The sequence below is a fragment of the Malurus melanocephalus genome, unplaced genomic scaffold, assembly GCF_030028575.1.
Source record: "Malurus melanocephalus ecotype Western Australia unplaced genomic scaffold, MMel_1.1 scaffold_800, whole genome shotgun sequence".
NCBI lineage: Eukaryota > Metazoa > Chordata > Aves > Passeriformes > Maluridae > Malurus > Malurus melanocephalus.
Genome location: NW_026624032.1, coordinates 2,903 through 24,460, shown reverse-complemented (window position 1 = coordinate 24,460; position 21,558 = coordinate 2,903). Strand labels below are relative to the sequence as shown.

At 38.8% G+C, this 21,558-nt stretch overlaps 1 protein-coding gene across 2 annotated transcripts in view; it reads left to right on the top strand.

Moving 5' to 3' along the window:
- The first annotated feature begins 4,470 nt into the window (after nt 1–4,470).
- CFH (complement factor H) overlaps nt 4,471–21,558 on the top strand; it is a 19,444-nt gene continuing 2,356 nt past the window's right edge. Inside the window, exons 1-12 of one of the 2 annotated variants that reach the window (XM_057385227.1) lie at nt 4,471–4,640; nt 7,871–8,056; nt 9,848–9,953; nt 10,855–10,931; nt 12,614–12,808; nt 13,540–13,710; nt 15,298–15,477; nt 16,949–17,140; nt 18,812–18,988; nt 19,813–19,989; nt 20,815–20,991; nt 21,151–21,324. In XM_057385227.1, the coding sequence (XP_057241210.1) occupies nt 4,580–4,640; nt 7,871–8,056; nt 9,848–9,953; nt 10,855–10,931; nt 12,614–12,808; nt 13,540–13,710; nt 15,298–15,477; nt 16,949–17,140; nt 18,812–18,988; nt 19,813–19,989; nt 20,815–20,991; nt 21,151–21,324 (1,873 nt within the window). In that variant the 5' untranslated portion in view covers nt 4,471–4,579. Of the gene's footprint in view, nt 4,641–5,595; nt 5,629–7,870; nt 8,057–9,847; nt 9,954–10,854; nt 10,932–12,613; nt 12,809–13,539; nt 13,711–15,297; nt 15,478–16,948; nt 17,141–18,811; nt 18,989–19,812; nt 19,990–20,814; nt 20,992–21,150; nt 21,325–21,558 lie in introns of those variants that run through there. The other variant, XM_057385228.1, reaches the window with a different exon arrangement.

Sequence of the window (21,558 nt, the reverse complement as noted above, 5' to 3'; positions counted from 1 at the left end):
CTAAAAAAACTATTTATCCCTAAGCAAATCTTGCTATTCTTACAGACTCTTAAATCTTTATTGATCCTGTTTACTTTTTATTATCTCTTTTGCATATCTCTTAATTTTATTGTCTCATACACCTTCCAGAATGTAATGCTGCGATGTTTGGAGTTATTTAAACTTCAGGGGAAAAAATCCTCTTGGAGTCCTCTTATCTTTCCACTTGATGCCTGTTTTTCTAAATGGCTGTGCAGTATCAGACTCTTCTGCCGGCACGAAAGGTTTGATAGTGATTCAGAAATGGTAACAGACTGAAATAGCCCAAAAGGAGACCAGTTTTAAGGTCACTGTAAAGCTGCGAAGCTGGGGCAGAAAGCAAAATGAGGTATTTAAAATTTGGTAATTCCTTTGGAGGCATTTAAAAAAAAAAAAAAAAAAAAAAAAAGAAGGTGCTTTCATGTATCTAATTAAACTGAATTGTTGGTAGGTAGAGGGCATGTTTTCCACAGGTCAATGAGCAGGATTCTGCACTGCAAGGACAATCTTTCTGGAGTTGTTTCTGACATGGGGCCTCCAATATGACCTGATGTTTTATTTCTCTGTGCTAAATCATCATAGCACAGATACGAAAAGGGACAGCACACACTTTAGGGCCACCCAGCGTCCTGATTCACCACAGCCCTCTGACATCTGTGGTGACCTGGAAAGGAGCTGTAGGAACAGARAATAGCAGCACTGCGTCAGGGGAGAGCAAGCTGGTGGGAAATGGTGATAACCTGGGAATTGCCTTCCAGTAAATCTTCACTTGGCTGTGAGTAGGAGGACTTACTTCATTTAAAAGTAGGGTTACTGACAGCTGCTTTTATATAGGAGAACTATTTCTTTTTCTGCAAGGAACACCTTTTCAAGTAATTTTCACTTCACTTTTCAGTACAGAGCACTGAGGCAGGAAAATGAGGTGGTACTTAAACACAAGTAATCAGAAGTGGGTTTATATTACTTTTAGAATTGGACATGATATATCCTATCATTGCTGCAAAACCCTGCCTGAGCACGTGCTGTTATCTAATTCACCTTAGAAGATAACGAAGAAATATTCCTAAAGAAGTTCTAATTTTGGGTTTCTGTTTGCAAAGGTGCTCCCATGGCCCATTCTTGGTAAAATGGCCTGAACAGCAACAGCTGAAGGCAAGTTTAGGCATCCAAACCTGTCTTGAGAGTGCCTGTGCCACAGCTGATCCTCTTAAAGGGGATSACCTTTAGGGACCACTAGGGCATTACACAGGGAGTTCTGAAATAACGGAAGAGCTAGCTTGGAAAGAAATGTATGGAACAAATGAAATTGTAACTGGAGGGAGAACAGTGGGAACAGAGCAAGCAGTCAAAACCAGAAGAAACAGTTTTGGCACTGTGTTTCATGTTCATCACTGTCATTAAAAACTCTGTGTGGGAATGCCAGCAGCCTTCGTCCAGCTCGGGTAGTGACTGGGCAGGTGTGACAGGCTGGGGGTGAGGTGTTCCCTCCCTGCAGTGTGCATGAGCAGGTGCAGCAAGGTACAGCTTAAGAACCCACATCACCACATCCCACATCAGAGGAAAACTGTGTGTAACCACGGTGGGGAATGGGTGCACATGATTAGAACTTTGGAGGATTAGTGAAGAAGGGTTCTTTATTGGCTAGGTGTTTATTAGCATTTTTTAACAGTGTATTGCCCATACTAATCCTGAAAGTATGTTCTACTGATTTCCAGTTAATTGTGTTATATTATTAAATAAATAAACCAGTTTGATTATGATTTGGTTTAAATGAAGTAAACMGAGCAGTTTTTCCCTGTCACACCCTTAGGTTGTGATTGTAGCTGCTACAGGATGTTTAATGTATAATTCTGAGTCACAGAATTTGTGTGCCAGTGGGAGAAAAGACAAATGTTGACGATGCAAAGATAATCTCACTCTTAGAACAGTGGGATGGGTCATTTTCATGACAATTGTTGGCAAAGCAGTGGCTGGTGCTAGAATTCTGTGTGCTCCAATGAGGTCATTGAACTGAGGTGTGACAGAGAGCTTGCAGTTAGAACATGCTGAAATTACACTGCTCAGAGATGCCATTTCAGTGTGGCTAATTCAGCTGCTATTACTATTATCTATTACTATTACTATTGTTATYATCATTAGTCCCCTATGGAATAMATTGACTTCCTCAGGTCTGTCTTCCTAACACAAAATGATTTCCAAATACTGCTCTCAAAATTACTCAGGTTTGAACAAACACTCTGAACTTGGATGTTGAGCACCCATGTTGAGTAAGGAACTAATAAAAACCTGAGTAACTTATTCAGACCTCACACTGACTCTGCTTTGTGGAGGAGTTTTCAGCAAGGTAACTTCCAACCTGTACTTTCCTATGATCTTACATCTTGACTTGCAGTTTAGCTTGTGCAGGGAATATGTGGTGATATTGTGGCTGGCCATGTCCACAGCAAGATTTTCAGTGCAGTCCCTCCAGTTCTCACAGCAGTAGCTCTGCTTCCTTAGATAAAATCCAGCTGTCTTTGGTTTCATAACTGCTCAAATGTTCCTGCCTTTCTCACGAGTAGGAGGTAAACTGTAGAGATGAGATTTTTCTCCTTGCCTCAGGGGTCCTGAGGCATGGTTTGTCTGTGTGCTCTGTTTTGTTAGGGGTTGGAGGGGCTAAACGGAGTGAGACACAAATAAAGACATTGGTTTGGAATTGCTAGCCCATGGGAGAGGTGAGGAAGGAAAAAAAGTAGAAGCTCCTGATTCTACTTCCATTTGGCTTGGGCAAGTTTACTCAATGACTCAGAAAAATCACAAACCCAGGACTGGACAGGAATGAATCTGGTCGCCTGCTTTGTGATTGGAGATGGTTTCTTTGTRTAGGCCCATGTTTTTATCACTCTGATATTGTGAGCTATGTTATCTTTTCAATTCAATACCTTTAGCAATATTATCMTGTATTTATGGGGAGAAGCCAGGAAATTTATGGAACCATTTCAATTCCAGTTTGGGTTCAGCTGTACCTGAAATCTGAATCAAARTCTTTGACTGTGTTTCAAGTCCATAATTATTTGATAAATGGTTTTATAACCCAAAAGTAGTATGGCACGATCTGAACAAGTTTGAACTTYGCGACATTGGAAGATTCAATATTTAAAGTTGGAGAAATTGCAGCTTTGACAGGWGCATGAAATATCCCTTTACTGATAAGGTGTGCACCAGTAGCTGCAGACTGGAGGCAGATCGATCATCACAGGGTCATGGAGCAGTGTGAGAGTTCATTCTCCACACGGGTCATTTGTCAAGGGGAAGGGAAAGGAGGAGACATTGTGCTCTCTGAAGTCATTTTGTTGGAGAAACAGCCAAATGCCAGTTTTACTAAGAACAGTACTTAAAATTGCTGACTGGAAACACAGCCCAAAGTTAAAAAACAATATATCTACCTTCATGTTAAAAGGAGGAAAATACTTTAACTGCTTTCAGAGCAGTCCTTCAGGTTTGATTTGAGGTCTGTTCTGTACACACACTCGTTTTCATCCTATAGCAGCCCACTGACTAAGCTAGTGATTATTAAGGATGTGTGGTGGGGGTTTTGGGAACATATCCAAGAGGGATGTGTGTGTACTCCATGCCAGTCAGACATCACCTCTGTGGGCCTGCATCCATCTCCTGTGAGCACTTGGTACTATTACATTTTTCCCCTAATTCTCAGTCTCAAATACTTCTCTTCATGTGATCTGCATTTCTGCTGCAGAGCCCCTRTAAAGCCAAGACATTTCAGGAAKMTATTGGACTACAACRCTGTTGCCTRCATGGATCCATGACAAGTTCCTCCATTGGCCCTATTTACCRTGTARTTCTKTCTGCATAATCTTTATATTTTTGTTTGAAABATTCATTATCCATCTTACAATCCATTCACTTCTTCTCCACCTTATCAATTCTCATCTGATACTGAAACGAGTGCTTCARCATCACCTGGGTTTATTTAATCAAGAATTTGGCCAAATACATTTCCTTTACTCTGCGTGGTTGGTATCTTAGATAAGAACCACTGMGTGACCAGTAAGTCACTTTGTCTTTTTGCCTGCTTTTTATTTTGATTGTTTGCAACATGCACCTCAAATTCTATGTGTAGAGAAGTTCATTCTTGCACACCCTTAACATGAATTTGTTTTTTAACTAAGCATGCAATACACAAGTAATTGCAGAATTATTTATTTGTCCATCTTTTAGGTATCAAAAGATATAAACTTATATGAGTACGGAAGGGACAAATCTGAGAAAAAAGTGTGATGCAAAAACAAGCAGACTACAGGGAAAGGAATGTGTTGACCTAAATTGCCGGGCCTTTGTTTATTCATTCATTTAGCGAGGTTTAAAGAGGGGGTTTAAAAAAAAGCAACACTTGTGTGTTGCAAGAGGTTTAGGGGAAGTGACTGCTGAAATCAGAGTATAAATGTTTTGCAAGGTCAGTCCCTGGAGCAGTCCAGTAAARRAGGAGTGGAAATAACACCGAGTAATAAAAAACCACAGGCTCCAGTCCTGGGTGTGTTTGCTGAGGTTGTGAATCTCTAGGATGTCGTTCCTGGGCTATGCAGCTCTGCTCCTGTGTTGGATGCACTGTGCTGCACAAAGAGGTAAGTTTTACTGTGGCAAAACCCCAAACTTCTATCTTAAAGTGTCTGTGAAGATGGTAACTAAAGCAATATGTAAACCCATTGTAGCCTTTTTTCATGAACTTCTGACAGCAATAATTGAGATTTCTTCTGGCAGTATTTAGCACTCTTGGTATTTAGTAGTCTGTCATAGGTTTGTTTCACTTTTATTTGCATAACTGCTGTGAGCAATCTGTTGCCCAACTTTTTAAATGGTTGGTATTGCTATAAACTGGACCCAGAGAAATAATTTGTCTCTTTGTTTATTTTGTTTGTTAATTATTCCAGCATCTAAAACTAGGAAGCACCAGGTAGATTAAAATACAAAATATTCCATAAATGTGATTGTTTTGTCTGGAATAATTGAGAGGAAATCTGGGAAAGTGAAATGATTACYATGATGACTGAAAAGCTTCTAAAATATCAATTGACTGACTGGCCTCTGGTGTTCTTTGTCTCTCTCTTCAATGTCATTTGCTTGVSTTGTGTTTCTACTATTTAGTGTATCCTTGGTAATTTAATTTGTTTCCTTTCTGTCTGAGTTTTTTACATGGAGCACTGTGCAGAGGGTGCTGTGTGCRCTTGAGCTAGGGTGACTTGAGCTTGGTTCATGTTGGTTTTAATTTTAGTTGAAAATAATGAGGTCTTCATCAATAAAAACAATCCAATGGATTTTACTTTGAAAAAYTGACAAATCAGGAATTAAAGGAATATCCTATCTTAATTAAATATAAATAAATACTGCCTCCAAGCAACTAATAGTCTAATTTGTTTGCAAAGGCAAACAGAAAAGTCCTGGAATTTGAAATGAAAGTTTGCCTGAATTTGCACTTTGTTTTCACAATGATTTCTTTAGGTCAGGGAGATTGGAAAGGAATGTGAATATAGCAAAATGTGATTTATCCAGGACATTAACTCTTACCATGGGTCATGCATGATTCTTAGTTCAAGTTCCATATGGAAAGTCTGGGTGAGTTGTTCCAAGAGCTGGGTTTTGCTCTGAAAAACACTTGTACTTGGATTTGTAATTCTGCTTGTACTTTATAGTAAAGTTCCTACCAGCAAATTGTTGGCAAAAAAGCAGCTTGAGCTATTTCTAACCGAGGCCCAATCCCATATAAATACTGCATGAGTAATTCCAGCACTCCTGGTGTCTCCCTAAAGAATGTAGGTATCCATTTAGTGCTTGTTTTTCTAATACAGAAATAAACCCCTCCAGTGTTGGTGAGTACACAGGGTGAGTGCATGATGGAATTAATAACTGTTTTGTAGCACAACCAGCAGATTTCTTTGCCTCAAGTCACTAAGAAACTGCATTTATAAAACCCCAATATTTAGCTGTAGTCAGAAATATGTGAAAATGTATATATATATATATATATATATATATATACTCTGACACTCGATGGTAACACACAGTTTGACATCAGGGCAGGAGTGGGGAAGAGCTGAGATAAASCCAGCAAGARGCACCTTTAGTAATGATAAARAGACYAAGGAGATTGTCTTTCAGTAGGTGTGTGTGGGGGGGGTGTTTAATGTAAACAGGGAGGAGTTAAGAGGCTGCATCCTGCACAACAGACAATAAAAATACAAAACAGCTCAGAGAGAGGACTAGAGAATCTCTCCCTGTACTCAGTAGTCAGCTTTTAAAATCACAGATTTCTGTGTGCTTTCTCAGCTTGAAAACTAAAATTACTAATTTAAATGAGGTCTAATTAAAAATATGTGTACTTAGAAATATTCCTTTTCTCAGCATTACAAAGAACTTTTTTTTGGTGTAAACTAAGCATTTCTGACATATTTGAAAGAGCTAGCTAGAGGATTCTTCTTCATTTTGCTTATTCCTACATTTTGCAAAAATGATTTTAGAATTTGAGTGTGTTTTAGTCTTGCAAAAAAAAAAAAAATCCGACTACTTATTTTATTGTTGCCTACTACCCTCTAGTGTACAAAGCCAATAATTTTATTCTAATGTAATTTTTGATAGGAGAGAGAATACTTATCAAAGTAATTGGAATCTGTGGGCACATTCTTCCTTCAGCACCTCAGAAGTACTTGTCTGATTCTGGCTACTCAAAAGAGCCAAACTAAACTTATTCGATCTCATAATTAACATCTTTTTCTTTGTATTTTCAAAATACCATACAGAACACTTACAATGGTTTTTTTGGTTTTTTTTCTTGTAATAAGTCTTTTTTTTCCTGTTTTTTTTAAATACAATTTGATAAAATTATGCCTCTAATTTGATAGGTATTCYCCTGACTGAAATGCAAACAGTGAGTTCTCAAGTGTATGTCTTTGTAAAACCCAAATAAAAYGCACTTTCCATGCTTTGGGATTTCTAACATGAAGTGTGCAGATTAAATAAATAATAATTAAATAAATACTCATTCTTCCCCATCAGCAACTTTACTGGTGGTTATGATCTCTGCAGTGTAGTTCAGTTAGCTGTAACTCCACATCCCTCACATGAGAAAGAYCCTGAATACTTTCCCCATAGTCCTCTATTCAGGCAGCACCAGCACAACCCATAGGAAAGTTTCAGTGAGAATTCTGCTGCTTTCTCAAACCTGTGGCCTTTCAGCTAACTGGGGAGAGGACATCTGTGCCAGGTCTCTGCACAGTAATAAAACTACTCACCAAGGATTTTCCTTCCCTAGTGGACATTTCTTCTCCCATTTACTTTCAGTATAGAAATTTCATTCATTTTCCAAGGATTCGTTTCTCAGGGCTTGTTTTAGTTTTTTTTGATGAATGCTTACCTTTTATGTTCACGTGGAAAACAGAGTTCATTGCAGAAAATAGTTTGAAAGGAAACTCTGCAGAGTGCACGGAGTTCTCTGTGCCAATGGAAGGACAGGCCTGGAGCAGTTCGTGCAGATGGAAGGGTAGGAGGTGTCTGCAATTAGAACCAGGGCACTGATCTTGTCTCAGGCTTTGTAACCAAAATCTGTTTCATGAATCATCGCTGTCCCGTGGGGTTTCTTGGCACTTACTTGGCTATTCTTATGTCCTGCTAAATGTCTATTCACATTCCAACAAAATGTGGATTCTTGGCAGTTTCCTATTTTGTTCTGATTAAGTAGAAAGCACATGCTGGTTTGATCACAAATGGCCCCAGGATTTCTTGCTACATTTTCTATTGCAAAATTATTTTGGTGTTTGTAGCATGTGCTCCAGTCAGCAATATTTTTATTTAAATTTTTTAGCTTGTGAAGAACCTCCTCCTAGGAGGGTTAAAGAAGTTCCTGCTAAAAGATGGGACAAACCTCCTTACCCACATGGTACTCGAGCAACATACAATTGTCGGCCTGGATATGTAAAAGCTGGACGAGTTGAGTTTCAGTGCRTTGATGGAGTGTGGGAACAGATGCCCCCAGGGACAGAATGCAGAAGTAAGTATTTATGCAAAACATGTGCAAACGTTTGATTGGCAGGTCATATTCCTTGACAGTGATGTCAATGTGAAAGTCTATCTTTGCCCGTAACTTGTGTGTTTCTGCAATCTTTAAAATATCACCCTAAAAAGTAAGTGTGCATAAGGRAACTTTTTTTAAGTTCTTTTTCTCCAGATCAAAGGATTTATTTTTTTTCTTTACAGAAGGTCTTAGTCTAAGCCAGCCTTATTAACCCAACTTTCCCTATTAAGTTCAGTTTTTAGGTTCTTAGAAGCTTGCTATCAAAATGTTATAGTCTAAGCAGGATAAAGCACCAACTTCACTTCTGAATGCAAGTCAAGAGTTTATTCAACTAGTTCTATGAAAGATATAATTTCTTGCAAGTGGGAAATTATTTTCCATGCCTTTTCTCTTAATCTGTAATTCACAAATAGGATGAGAGATGCTATTTATTATTTCTAGTAAACTCTGTTAAGAGTTTACAAGTATCTCAGACCCTCATTCAGAATTCATTAGTGAAGAAATTGAAGTTTGTTATCATTAGTCAGAAGATACCTCTTTTCTGTAGTAAATGAGTTTTAAACACAAAAGAATTTTAGAAATATGGGTTTATTCTTGTGTATCTAACATACAAAATTTTTAGAGTATAAATATTTTGTTTGATAATATAAATATAAGTCCAGGGTCTCATTCAAACAGAGATTGATACACRCCATGAGTAAGAATAAACAGGTTGCTAATAGCCTTTTTTACATTTTTTATTTAGTCTCCATCTCAGTATTTAGATTTCCTTGTGTAACTAGTCAGCAAACACAGACCCATACAAAATCTGGTGTAGCTTGTAGCATGTTTTAGCAAATGCTGCCACCCTGTGAGCAGCTGCTGCCACCGGCAAGGAGCACATGGAGACCACAGACTGAGGGAACACGTTGCCTTGGCAGGACAGAAGACAGAAACATTGATCATGAATTTCCATTTTCTCGGAATCCCATTGGAACAGGCTTAAGGCCTATTCAAACACATCTTCGTTGGAAAAAATGAAGGATGTTGGTATGCCCCAAGAATTAATTTGCCTTGGTCGACAAGACCAGGAAAGATTTCTGCTGGGCAGAGGTAATAGGTTTCAGCCGTGCAGTTTATTTATATGCAGTCCATATTGAAACATCAGAAGGGGATGAGTGAGAGGGAGAATATATTCATCTTTGCCACTCTTTTGGGAATCCAAGGCAGAGAGTTAGGGCCAGGCCATGAGAAAAGTCCTGTTGGGAGCTTTGAGCAGCAAGCACTAAGGACCAAAAAACCTCTTGTAGCTTTAGATTGCCCCATTTCATTCAGCCAATCCACGTCAGGCTGAGGAAATTTCATTTCTAATAATAGAATGATTCTTTAATGGAGGCTTTAGACCACTCTGTGTCACAGCTTGTAATGAAAAGTTGCCATCACTTTGTCATGAAACTAAAGATGAGCTCAGCCCTTTTAGAGAAATAAAACTTGCTAATTTTTCATTGGGGTTTTTTKGGGGGRTTTTGGGATTTATTTTTGTTGTTGATAGGTTGGTTTTGTTTTGTCTTGTTTTTAAATAAGCACACTCCAGTTATCATTGAAAATATTGAAAATGGTGATAAAAAGAGAGGTTAATCAACCTGATGCTGAGCATTTCTGAATTTTGGACAGGGCCCAAAGGTCTGTACTGATTCCTAATAACTGGAAAAAATGCTGTCTTTCTCATTTTCACCTTCCTATGTATGGTGTAAGTAAGGCTTTTCCTNTTTTTTTTTCTTTAACCAGATAAGCCCTGTGGACATCCTGGAGATACTGATTTTGGTTTCTTTGAACTTACCAGTGGAACTGAATTTGTGTTTGGTGCCAGAGTTGAGTACAGATGTAATGATGGGTAATACTTGTTTAATTCAATGTCTGGGAATTAACATAAGGTGTTAATTAAAGTGTCCATTATGGATTTGTTCTCTGTAATGCAGCTTAGTAATATTTAATGGTTGTTTACGCRTTGTAAAAAATGTTTGAAGGAAGTAATTTCTGGCAGATACACTAATGTGTCTTCACTGAATGCTTGAAAGAAATTCTTCTCTTCCTCCTCTACTCGTCTTCTCCAGTGGAAAATGCAGCAAGCCAAATGCATGACTTTGTGTCAGGGCTTGGATACTTTCCTCTTGAAAAGCAAACCAGCTTCAGCACRGTTGTTTAGCCGTGCTTTTGTAGTTGTTATGTTACTGGAATCTAATCTGAGTTCCACAGAGAGAGTTCCAAAACAATATTCTCCTTAATCCCTTTAGTTCCTCACTCATTTCAGAATAGCTGTCCTTCCTCTGAGTGAATGTCAGACCAAGCAGAAGCCACAGCATTGTGGCCACGTTCCCCTCAAGCCCAAAATAACCTCATCCACACATGGCACATATGGTTTGGATTAAGTCCTATGTGGATGCTGCCACGTGGATTTCAGTTATCCTAGAACAGAGATTACAGGAGTTTTACTCTGCTTGCTGCTGTGTAAATTACCCCTGTTATTTGTTATGTTCCCAAAACTTGCTATCTCTGTAATGCAGCTTTCTTACTTATTCCTTCCTACTTTCTGATTTTGTTTTATATTTTCCCATACACACTTAGTAAAAGCAAATAGAGGAGATGCAGGTCAAAAAACTATTTGGTTTTGTCACATTTTGGTTATTCTGTGCTGGAACACCTGAAACCTTCCTTTGCTTCAAAAATAGCAGCACAGTTGCTTCCATCATATAATGAAACTGTATTTCAGCATTTTTTACTTTTTATTTGGTAAGATACCAGATGCTCAGCCAAAGAAATTACCGTGAGTGTCAGGCAGATGGATGGAGCAATGACATCCCTTATTGTGAAGGTAAATGGAGTTTGACATTTAATTCTCTATCAAACTGTCTTTTTATCTGTCTGAGACTATCTAGAATAGTCTGATTGCTTTACTAGTATTAATTCACATATAYTTAAATTTAAGATAGCCAGCAATGAAGTTCTTACAGCGACTGCTCAGCCACTATAGTTCAACAAGCATTTTTTAAAAAATGTTCAAGAAGTGAAGTCCTGTCACTTCCAGGCTCCCTTAAAGCTCTGCCTTACCTGAAAGCCCTGCTAGAGTCGCTGCCTGCAAAACATACTTGGGATGATGTGTTTCAAACCAGTGTGAAGGCATGTATGTTTTTAGCCTCCACCCTTGTGAACATCCAAACCATTAAGATCTTAAGGTCTCTCTATTAGCAAGCTGTGGAAGACATTCAGTGACCAAAAACAAGAGCAAGGGGGACACAGACATCAAGACCTAATAATCTGGATGGTTCAGATGGTGCTTCCCTGATTTTAGAAACCTTTTCACCCATTTCAAACCTGTATATGATCATGAAAATAAGGTTTCTGTTCTTCCCAGAGATAATCTTTAACTGGTATATTTCAACATATGTGGGTAGCAGTGACATTTTTCTTTGAATTAAGCATCTGATGTCAGGAAAGGATCTCTAATAATCACAAATTAAAGTAGGTATCTTTCTCTTGTCTAGTTACTTGTCTGCATTTTGACATTTCCTTGGATTAGATACTTCACGCTTAATTTACTGGATTTTGAGTGCCCTTACATTCAGGTATTGAGGTCTGTCTGCACCATATGGAGCAAAGGTTTCCARCATGTTTTATGTGTCACCAAAATACTTCTATTTCAAAGTCCTCAGAAGATATTTCTGTCATGGTTGAGTTTTTACTGATATATGATTGCCTATGAAAGAAAACATTTGTATAATGTCCTGCATGTGAGGAACCCAGGAGACAGAATATGAGCTCATAGAAAAGGCAAATGTAGTCAGAGAGAAGTAGCTTTGGTAGACAAAACAGAAGCCCCTTTTGTACCTGCTCAGGGATACCCAAGTAAACATTTAAGAATGAGCTTTGGTAGCCATTTTCCCCCTTAATAAGAAATATCTGATGACTTATGTTAATTCTTCCTTTTTCTGCAASCACAAAACTGGGAGGTACAAGAGGTCTAAATTAATGTTTGACACTGTTTACTTTAGAAATGTAATGCTCTGATATCTTTAACTAGGATTTTTGTTAATGACTGAACTGTTTTAGGGAGCCTCTAATGCAGCACTTTTCCAGATATCGGCTTATAGCAAACTCGGTTTGGCACAACTCTACACAAAATCAACTGATTCTAGCAAATTTTAATGGTGTCAGTCAAAGCTCAGCTAACCATCCATAGAATGCAGGATGTAAGGTAATTTAGATTGGGGGAGTTTATCTAGTTCCATGGGTGTTCTGTCATTAGCCTTCAAGGGCAGGGAAGAGGATGATGAGAGCTGGTCTAAAGGCTTCTTCCTATGTCACTCTGTCTTTTTGCTTGGGGCTTTGTAATACATTTACTTCAAATGGTATCTGAATATGTAGCTAGAGTGTATGTTTTTTAAACATATAAGGAAATTATAGTGAATTTTCTGGATTTTAACTTTTTTGTGTGTCAATTTATTTTACAGAATAGACCTCCAAATTACTTTTCCTTTCCTTGTTCTATTTTTCCAGTGATAAAGTGTTTACCTGTACAAGCACCTGAAAATGGAAGGATAATTATGACTGGTGCATTTGAGCTAGACCAAGAATATTCCTTTGGCCAGGTTGTAAATTTTGAATGTAATGCAAAATACAAGCTTGATGGAGCTAAAGAAATCGTTTGCTCTTCGAATGGAAGATGGAGTGATGATGTGCCTCAGTGCAAAGGTAAAAGGGACACTATTTACTGTGAGTCCTTAGGAAGCTTTATTCTCACAAATTCCTAAATACTGGTTACCATATGGGAAGCTACAGTTTTCACTTTATTTCACAGCAATTAAGCATAGTTTGTCTGTAAACAAATCTCTACTGCATATATGAAGAAGTAGGATAAGAAAAAAAATATTATTATATTGAATACTAATATAATCATAATAGACCATCTGTTTGTTCTACATTTTTCCTACAAGCTGTTTTGCCAGGTTGCAGTCAAATTCTTTGAAATGGCTGTATTTGAGTCAACCACTTCAGTGTTGATTTAACCAAAGTTATCAGTAACCACTTTGCATCTATGGGAACCAAGTTTAGTAAACAAGCATTAAATTTTCTGAAAAAGAGAAAATCCTACATTTCAGCTACCTTACTGTCTTATTTTGGAATGTCTTCTGCCTTATATATTGACTCTGAAATCCATTAAAGTCCAAAGAAAAATCCTGAAATCTGTCTCATGAACCGATTTGCAATTGAAGCTGTGCTCTAACATATTTTCCACCTGGCACCCAGAACCAAGTAAGTGCTCAAATAAGTTCCAAACAGTTTCCAAATACAAAAGTTTTTGTGAATTCAAATCTTGAAAAGAAAAAAAAAACAAACAAAAAAAAAACCTCTAAATTTTATTATCATAGAAATTTACTCTTAGCAAATAAAAATACCTAGATTTCTGTCTGTTTCAATTTTAGAAATTATYTGTGTTGCGCCAACAGTCCTAAATGGAAAGGTACATTCTCCAAGGCCGTCTTACAAGGAAAATGAACGAATCCAGTTTTCCTGTGAAAAAGGATATAAACATGGTACCAGAGGAGATGCACTGTGCACCCAATTAGGATGGAATCCACGTCCCTATTGCACTGGTCAGTCTTGCCTAAGGGGGTTTTGCACATTTTCTGGGTTTGGAAATGATTTTAGAGATTAATATGTTCAGTCATGACAAAATAAATCCATCCACATCCAGCCAATAACCATGAAGATTGGAAAGATTAAGTGCTAAAGGGTCCAAACAGCTGGGTAAGAATTTTCCATAAAGAGCAGTAGAAAAAACAGAATCTTGTTGTGAATCTCTACAATTTAATATATGTACAATATATAGCTAAAGCTCCCCCTTGTTTTTTGACTCTCAGATGCCTTCTGAGTACTTTATATGACACATCCATAATTCCTGAAGTTACTCCTGTTTCACATCAACCCTCTGGGTCTTGGTTTTTATTGAAATTTAATATAATTTAATTTTTATTTTATTTTTTAAAATTAATTTAATTTTGATTTTTTTTTTATTTTTAATGAAAATTAGTTTTGTTCAATTACAGTGCTTAAGGCTATATTTAAATCTCCAAATCCCACAAACAAAAATGCGCATGTCATAGCCCAACTGAAACAGTTTGATGAAATTTTGAAGAATTTATTAGTGCCTTGAATTTTCTTCAAGAAATTGCCAAACTCTTGAAACTGGAAAAAAGTGTTGGCAACAAGGCAACATTGTAGTATGTTATGCACCACCCACCTTCCGGGGACCTCTTCCAGAAAGACTCCTTAGAAATAAAGACTTGTTGTTTGTCTTGGAGCCCACTCAATTTTTAACCCTTCTGATTCAGGATTAGTAATGATACTAATTAATATGCATTGCCTATTTAGACAGTTTAACAACATACTGCTTTTGAGGAGTGCCAAACAAAACATTCTTCTAGACACTGAAGTCCTGGGCTCTGGTACTTGAAGCATACTCTGGATCCTACTGGACTTACCACTGAACACAGAGGATTCAGCAGTGCACACTGAAACCTGATTTACCCACCCTCACTCCACAGTTGGGACCAGTCTCACAGTCATCCCCTCCCAGCCCTCAGTGTGTTGGAGATGTGGAATTGGAAGKAGATACAAAAAACACAGAAGACTGGCTCTGCTTTATAAATGTGTTTGTGTGACTTCTCTGAGCAGAAAGATATCTTGAGTTTTTAGAATAAGATTCTTGACATTTTTCAGCTGTTGAAATACTTCCAGTGTCGGTCCATGACACTAATCTTAATCACAAAGCCTCTGAATGATCAGTTCCTAGTTACATGTAATTATTTTTCCATTTAGCACTCCCAGTGAAACTGCCATCCTTTGGGACAGTGTCCATAAATGAGCACAGCAAAACCCAGCTGCAGAATGATCTACTGGAAAAAATTAGTCAGGTTCTGTTTGATGGCTTCCAGTTCKTTCTCCAGCCATTCTCTTTGCAATTAAGTTATAATCTTCTAATTAACATAACATCAGTAACAGCTGTCACTCTTCTCCTACAGAACTATACATTTCTAAGAGTGAGAAAGAAATGAAACCTTTTCTTTGCTCTAAGGAACACTTTTWAAAAAATTTTGTGCAGTTATGACCAACGTACTATGGAAACAAGAACTTCTGCACTAAATGTAAACATATTCTTCATTTTTTTCTGTTTTATTTAGAAATTGCATGCTCTCCTCCAGTAATCTCCCACGGGAGCTTTAAACTTCAGAAAGACAAGTATAGAGAGGGTGATACAATCACAGTGGAGTGTGATCCTGGATATCATTTCAAAGTGCAGACTGGCAGAACCACAGCTGAATGCACTGGGAATGGCTGGGTGCCTCAGCCAGCTTGTGTCTGTAAGTAGCTCTCATACATGAAATTACAAGGTAGAATTGTTGGAAGTATGTCAGAGAAACAGAGGTCAAGAGCAAAACTCAAGGAGCATTAGATATGGCAGTCGCTTCTTCATTTTGTTTCTTGGTACTGTAAAGCTTCATTTGATGGTTTAGAAAAAATCACCTGTAAAAAACAATGGCATAATCCATATTTACATTGTGTTTATTAAAACAGGTATTATCTATTACTGGGTTTGCAAATCTGTAAAACGTGCTGTAGTCAGCTCACCATCATGAGGGTTTGTGCTCCACCCTAGGAATAGCATTCCAGTCAAGATAATATGACATAGGGAGTTTAATGTAGCCAAACCATAGGTAATGACTGGAAGATACCTTTCCTTGTAGTATCACAGCTCTAGATTTTTACTCAGCTTTGTAATCTGCTGTTATGGACAGTCACAGGATTTTATCTATTGCTGATAACCTGTCAGATAACAAAGCAAGGTGTTCTTTCTTGGCTTAAACTTCCCATAACTGCAATGAGAGCTTTGCCTACTAGGCACAATATAAGAATATAAATATTGAAGTTAGCAACCAGGTTCATTATTTAACACTCTTTGGTCACTGAAAATAAAGCTTAGCATATGAGAGAAACCCTGATGAAACCAGTCTTGTAAATGAACCTTTGGATAAGATGGTTTGAGCTATTTCTGAAATGTGCTCTTTTAGTATCTGAGTTAATGTTTCATCTCTATTAGTGTGGGTTCTAAAATTCAGGACCTATTCTGAGCCCACTTCCCTCATTATCGAATGGTCTGTCCTGTGGGTGATGTGCCCTGCCCTGGCATGCAGGCTGYRGGTCAGAKCATTTCAGCAAAAAGCTGGGGAATACGAAGGAAAGCTTCTGAGAATCTACCCCTTCTGTCCTGAACTGGTCTCTGAAAAGGATCAGTTCTTTTGAGCAATGAAGAGGGGAAAATTAAAATGCTGCAGTTTGACAGTAAAAATGAGAAGAGTCAGGAAGAGCTTTTGGTGCAGGAACCCAGAAGTTACAAATGGAAGTGGTGGCACGAGTCATCTCATTTTAAGAGTGCCCAGTTCAATTCCTCTATCTGAGCCAGATGACTGGGCTGCCATTATGGTCACAATAGTAAATTTAGTCAAGATCCTCYACAAGGACAGCATCTTCTCACTATAGAATGAATACTAACATTTGGTCTCATGAATCCCCCTCAGGAGTCTGCTGAGAATGCTGACTGGACTGTTGATGGTTGCAGTGGAATTGAGGGAAGTCACACATCTCTAGGCACTGACAAAGACCCCAGGTGCAGTGTGATTGTTCCTGCACTCCTTAGGATCTGCCAGGCTATGCAGTCCTGGTTCTGTCCATTTCTGAAAGCACTCAGATGATGAAGCTCAATATGAATTAATTGTGTTCTGAGCTCTTTATCATGCATGTGTTGATGCCATTGCTTTTACMTTCTATTTCAAGGGAAACCATGTGAGTACCTAGAAATAGAAAATGGCAAGTTAAGTGATTCACGTCGGTATTACTATCCAAAAGGATTTGGACAGACTGTATATTACAAATGCAACAATGGGTTTTCGACCCCCAGTGGAGWAGAGTCGTGGGTTCCAATTACCTGTTCTGAAAATGGCTGGTCTCCAGTGCCCAAATGCCTGAGTAAGTACGACTGTATGATCAATTCTGCTTCAATTATCAAAGATTTGTGCAGCAGAAATTGTTCTGGTGGAACACAAGGAAAAAACAGTTTCTTGAAGTCAAACTGCTTTAGTGGGCCCCTAGAACTGCACCCAGACTGACTTCCCATCTTGTTGTGGTTTAGAATGCTGGCCAAAAGCCAGGCACCCACAAGACCTGCTCAGGCACTCTCCCCTACCACCACTGGGCAGAGAAGAGCAAAGGGAAAAAAATTAACAAAAGGGTTCATGAGTTGAGATAAGGAACAGAGAGGAAACACTTGATGGACAAAACAGGCTCCACTTAAGTTACAAGACAGCTACCTTTGTTTTGATTTCTTCTTAAATATGTTTTCGCAGAGGTGTAACCACCATCTCCAATTGCCCCAGGTTTGGTCAGTGGCATGTCCATCATCCTCAGAGCCAATAGCAATTGGCTCTCCAGGACATGGTAGAAGCTTCTCACAGGAGCCATCTTTTTGGCCCCCCCGCTTCCAGCAAAGCTGGGCCAAGCAAAACCAACACACATCTGCAGAGCCCCAACTGTCAGTTGGGGACACTTTGAAATGAGTCAGGCTGAAATTACACTTTTGATTTTTGAAGATTCTTTACTCCTGAAACTCTTCATGAGAGTATGAAATAAACAGGAAACCTTTCTCTTTTCTGGCTTTCTGAGTAATGTGCAAGCATATATTTCCATCTGCACACACAGCTGCACACACAAACAGTTTCTACTCTATGCCAATACATTCTCTGCTCTGCGGCTTGGGCATTTTGGCCCTTAGTCTTGGTCCTCTCTGAGAACCATGGCCCGGTACCTTTGGAAAACTTTTAGAGCTGAAAAGGTGTCACACTTTTGCAATAAGCTGAAATTGATCATGTCATCAGCAAGACAGCCACATGCACTGACTCAGATCTAAAATAAATTAGATTTAAAACAAGTTTAAAGCAATGAGCTGAGATGTCTCATACATCTTCAGTCACAGTAAAGTCTCTTCCTACTAGTCAGCACAAAAGTGGATTACAAAAGGTTGCCCTTTCCTTGTTGCCCTCAGTGGATGGTGCTCAGGGCAGGAAATGAACGGAGCCCTGCCTGGAGGAAAGGACCAGTCACTCAGAATACACAATAAAACATTCATTCAGGCATCTGCCTTGTGTCTGGGCTCTTGGGGCCATAAGACCTTAGAGGCAGCATTCTATGCTGTTGCTAAAACCTCTAGAGCTGCTTTCAGAGGCTGATACACTTCCACAGAGATGACAAAATCCCCTGGAGGCAAATGCCAAAATTCACTCTGGGCAGACATCAACATTTTAGAGACGTACCAGAGCAAAGCAGAGTGGGTGCACATGATGTGAGAGGCACTGAAGTGAGCCAAGCTTGCTGATGAGCTGTGAGTAAGAGATTTTGGTTCTTGAGCCACCTCTTATCACTTTATGTGGCGACTTCCACTTCTGTTACTGTGGTCCATTAATCACAAGGCACTGAAACACAAATTGCTTCCATTCAGATTTGCACTCGAGTGTCTTTTTGTGATACAAGGCTGCAGAGAGGTGCTTGGAGGCCTGCTTTTTAGTAACTGTATTCCTAAGAATTCATTTACCTCATTTCTTACTGTACATATTGTGATTAAATGTGCTTACCTTCCTTCTTTAGAAAAATGTTCCATTGGAGAGCTGAGAAATGGTTATTTTCCATCTGCGGGCAGGGGCGATTTTTACAAGGAAGGTGAAAGTGTCAGATTTGTCTGCCACCATGGCTACCAAGCTGAGCATGAAGAAGTCACCTGCACAAGGAAAGGGTGGGCACCACCTCCAAGATGTATCCATGAAAGTAAGTGCCCTTGTATTTTGGTGAGGATTCTATCTAAAACTACTTGTTGTGGTGGTCATTTCTGAAAATGAAAACTCTCCTTTACAGAATGACTTGGCAGTAAAGGCTTTAACATGCTGCGGAAGTTTTCTCTCAGAATATAAGACTGAAATATCCAACCACAACTTCCATCCATTTAAACAACGTATTAAGCACTATCTATTAATAATGTATTAAATTTAGAATGCATTCAATTGACAATATATTAAACAATGAATGTTAATGTTTAGCTAAATGTTAAATAGCTTAAACAATGTATTCCGAGTGACAGAGATCCAAAGTTACAGCATTGGGTCTGTAAACACAAGTGTTTTGCTTTGCAGGAAGGGGGCTTTTGGCACAGATTTGCTTCAGCATGTGCACTGGGAGTGGCTTCTCTTTGGCAGGGCTGAGCTGACACCTGCACACTGTGGTGCTGTGCCCTGCCTTGCAGCATGGGCAGAAGGGGCCCTCTCTGCAYAACCAGGGCTGTGCATGGCCAGCAGGAACGTCATTTCCACTGGAGACCAGATGTGGGCATAGAGTGTTGGAAGCTCACACGATTGCTGCAAATCAGAGCCCTGCCCATCACTGTTTGTGCTGCAYGAGTTGGTCACTGGGAACTCTGAGCTTTCACTTTCCAGCTGTGCYCCAGGAGGAGAGTTCAGTGCAGAAGCAAAACTTCACATGCTCTGTCAGAGTTTCCAAATCCTCCTGCTGCTCTTACTGTTCCCCTTCTGCTGGGATTCCCATGAATGTAGTTTAGCAGTGTTTGATGTGGAAGAAACMTTGCCTTTCTCTTTCAGAACAATGCCAGAAAATTGTTTTTGAGAATGGACGTTTAAACTCGAGAAGTTCAACATTCATTTTAAAAGAGAAGATCTCCTACAGTTGTTTTCCTGGCTTTGTGACTCCCGAAGGACAAGAAATAGGAGAAACGGAATGCCAGAAGAGTGGCTGGACTCCAACTCCCAAGTGCATCAGTGAGTAGCTAAAGGTTTCAGAGCTCCCTTTCACTGTCACCACAGCAGACATGGTGCTGCCCTGTGGACTCAGAGCTTTCTCACCTCGATTTGTGGATGTTTCTTACTGGGCAGAAGGAGATTCAGAAAGAGGACTGGTCCTCCAGACATTAACCTTTCTCAGGCTCCAAGAAATAGAGAGAAAACAAAAATGATCTCTTTGGATCTTTTTAGCACTGGGTAAATGGTAACAGCTGACCTCTTCAGTGGCTCTTACTTGACACAAGGTACATCTGCCCAAGCTTGTTTATCTAAGGTCTTGACATTATGTCAAGAACTTAATTTAAATGAGACCAAACTAGTGACAAATATAGGATTCATTATTTCAAAGTTCCTTCCTCTCCTGAATGTAGGTGTAGTACAGTAAGAGACTCAATCTTCTCTTTTTATGATATGTTGGTCATAATCTTGACCAACTTTAGCTGCTATTTTATCTTGTCCTTCTATTTCAGACTACCTTTATTTAGGATTTTGTCTTCTTTTCTGACCTTCTCACAACTGACCATGGGAACAGCAGTACAAACTGTTTGCTATGACACCAAAAACAATATTATGTTGCAGAACGAAATAACTGAATCTGAGAAAGAACTATTTTTGCTAAATATTACTTATAGACACATTTCTGAAGATWAATGCAATAGATAATATGTGAATATGCTGCTTATTCTACAATAATATTCTGGCAATTCAGAATTATGGRTATTTGAAATATACCTACAGGGACAATGCTCCCAAAGGGCACCATTTCTAGATAACAAAATGCACTAACTTTGTTTCTTTCTACAGAATCATGTAAAGCACCAGAGCACATTTTGCTTTACCACACCAATAAAACTGTGTTCATGCCTGAAGATAGAATTGAGTATTCGTGTTTTGAGGGATATAAAACTACAAATAATATGCCAACTGCTACCACAATGTGTGACAGAAATGGAGACTGGAGTCCAGCACCCCAGTGTCTTGGTGAATATTTTTGTGTTCTCTAATCAGTGTAAGGCCCTGTATACACTCTGTGAACCATTTTTTCTTTAAGACTTTCTTTGGTTTTGTTTTAACCGGTAGWATTTCATGTACTTGCTGTAGGTTGTACACTACATGTTAAACAATTTTTTTTCTCTGTAGAAATAGAATGTGCMYTGCTATCAGTGCCCAATGGAGATTTCTYTCCCAAGGAGAGTAAATACCACAGTGGAGATGTTGTGAAATTTACCTGTGCAAGCCAATACRTAAGAGTGGGACCTGCCTCTATTCAGTGCTACCACTTTGGATGGTTTCCATCACCACCTGTGTGTAAAGGTAATTCTCCTGCAGTCACTGAAAGTGAGATGGTAAATGGCTTGTACAAACTATGAATCAGGGTTTTGATTCTAATGTTTGAAAATTTTTTGTTGTTTAGAAATACATAAATAATATGCAGTATGGCAAGGACTAATTCGAGTAGTGTCTTCTCCCACTGTATCCCAAATGTCCTAAGTTTTGGCACTGCCTAATATTGATTCCCATCAATTATTGCATCCTGTGCCCTTTTTT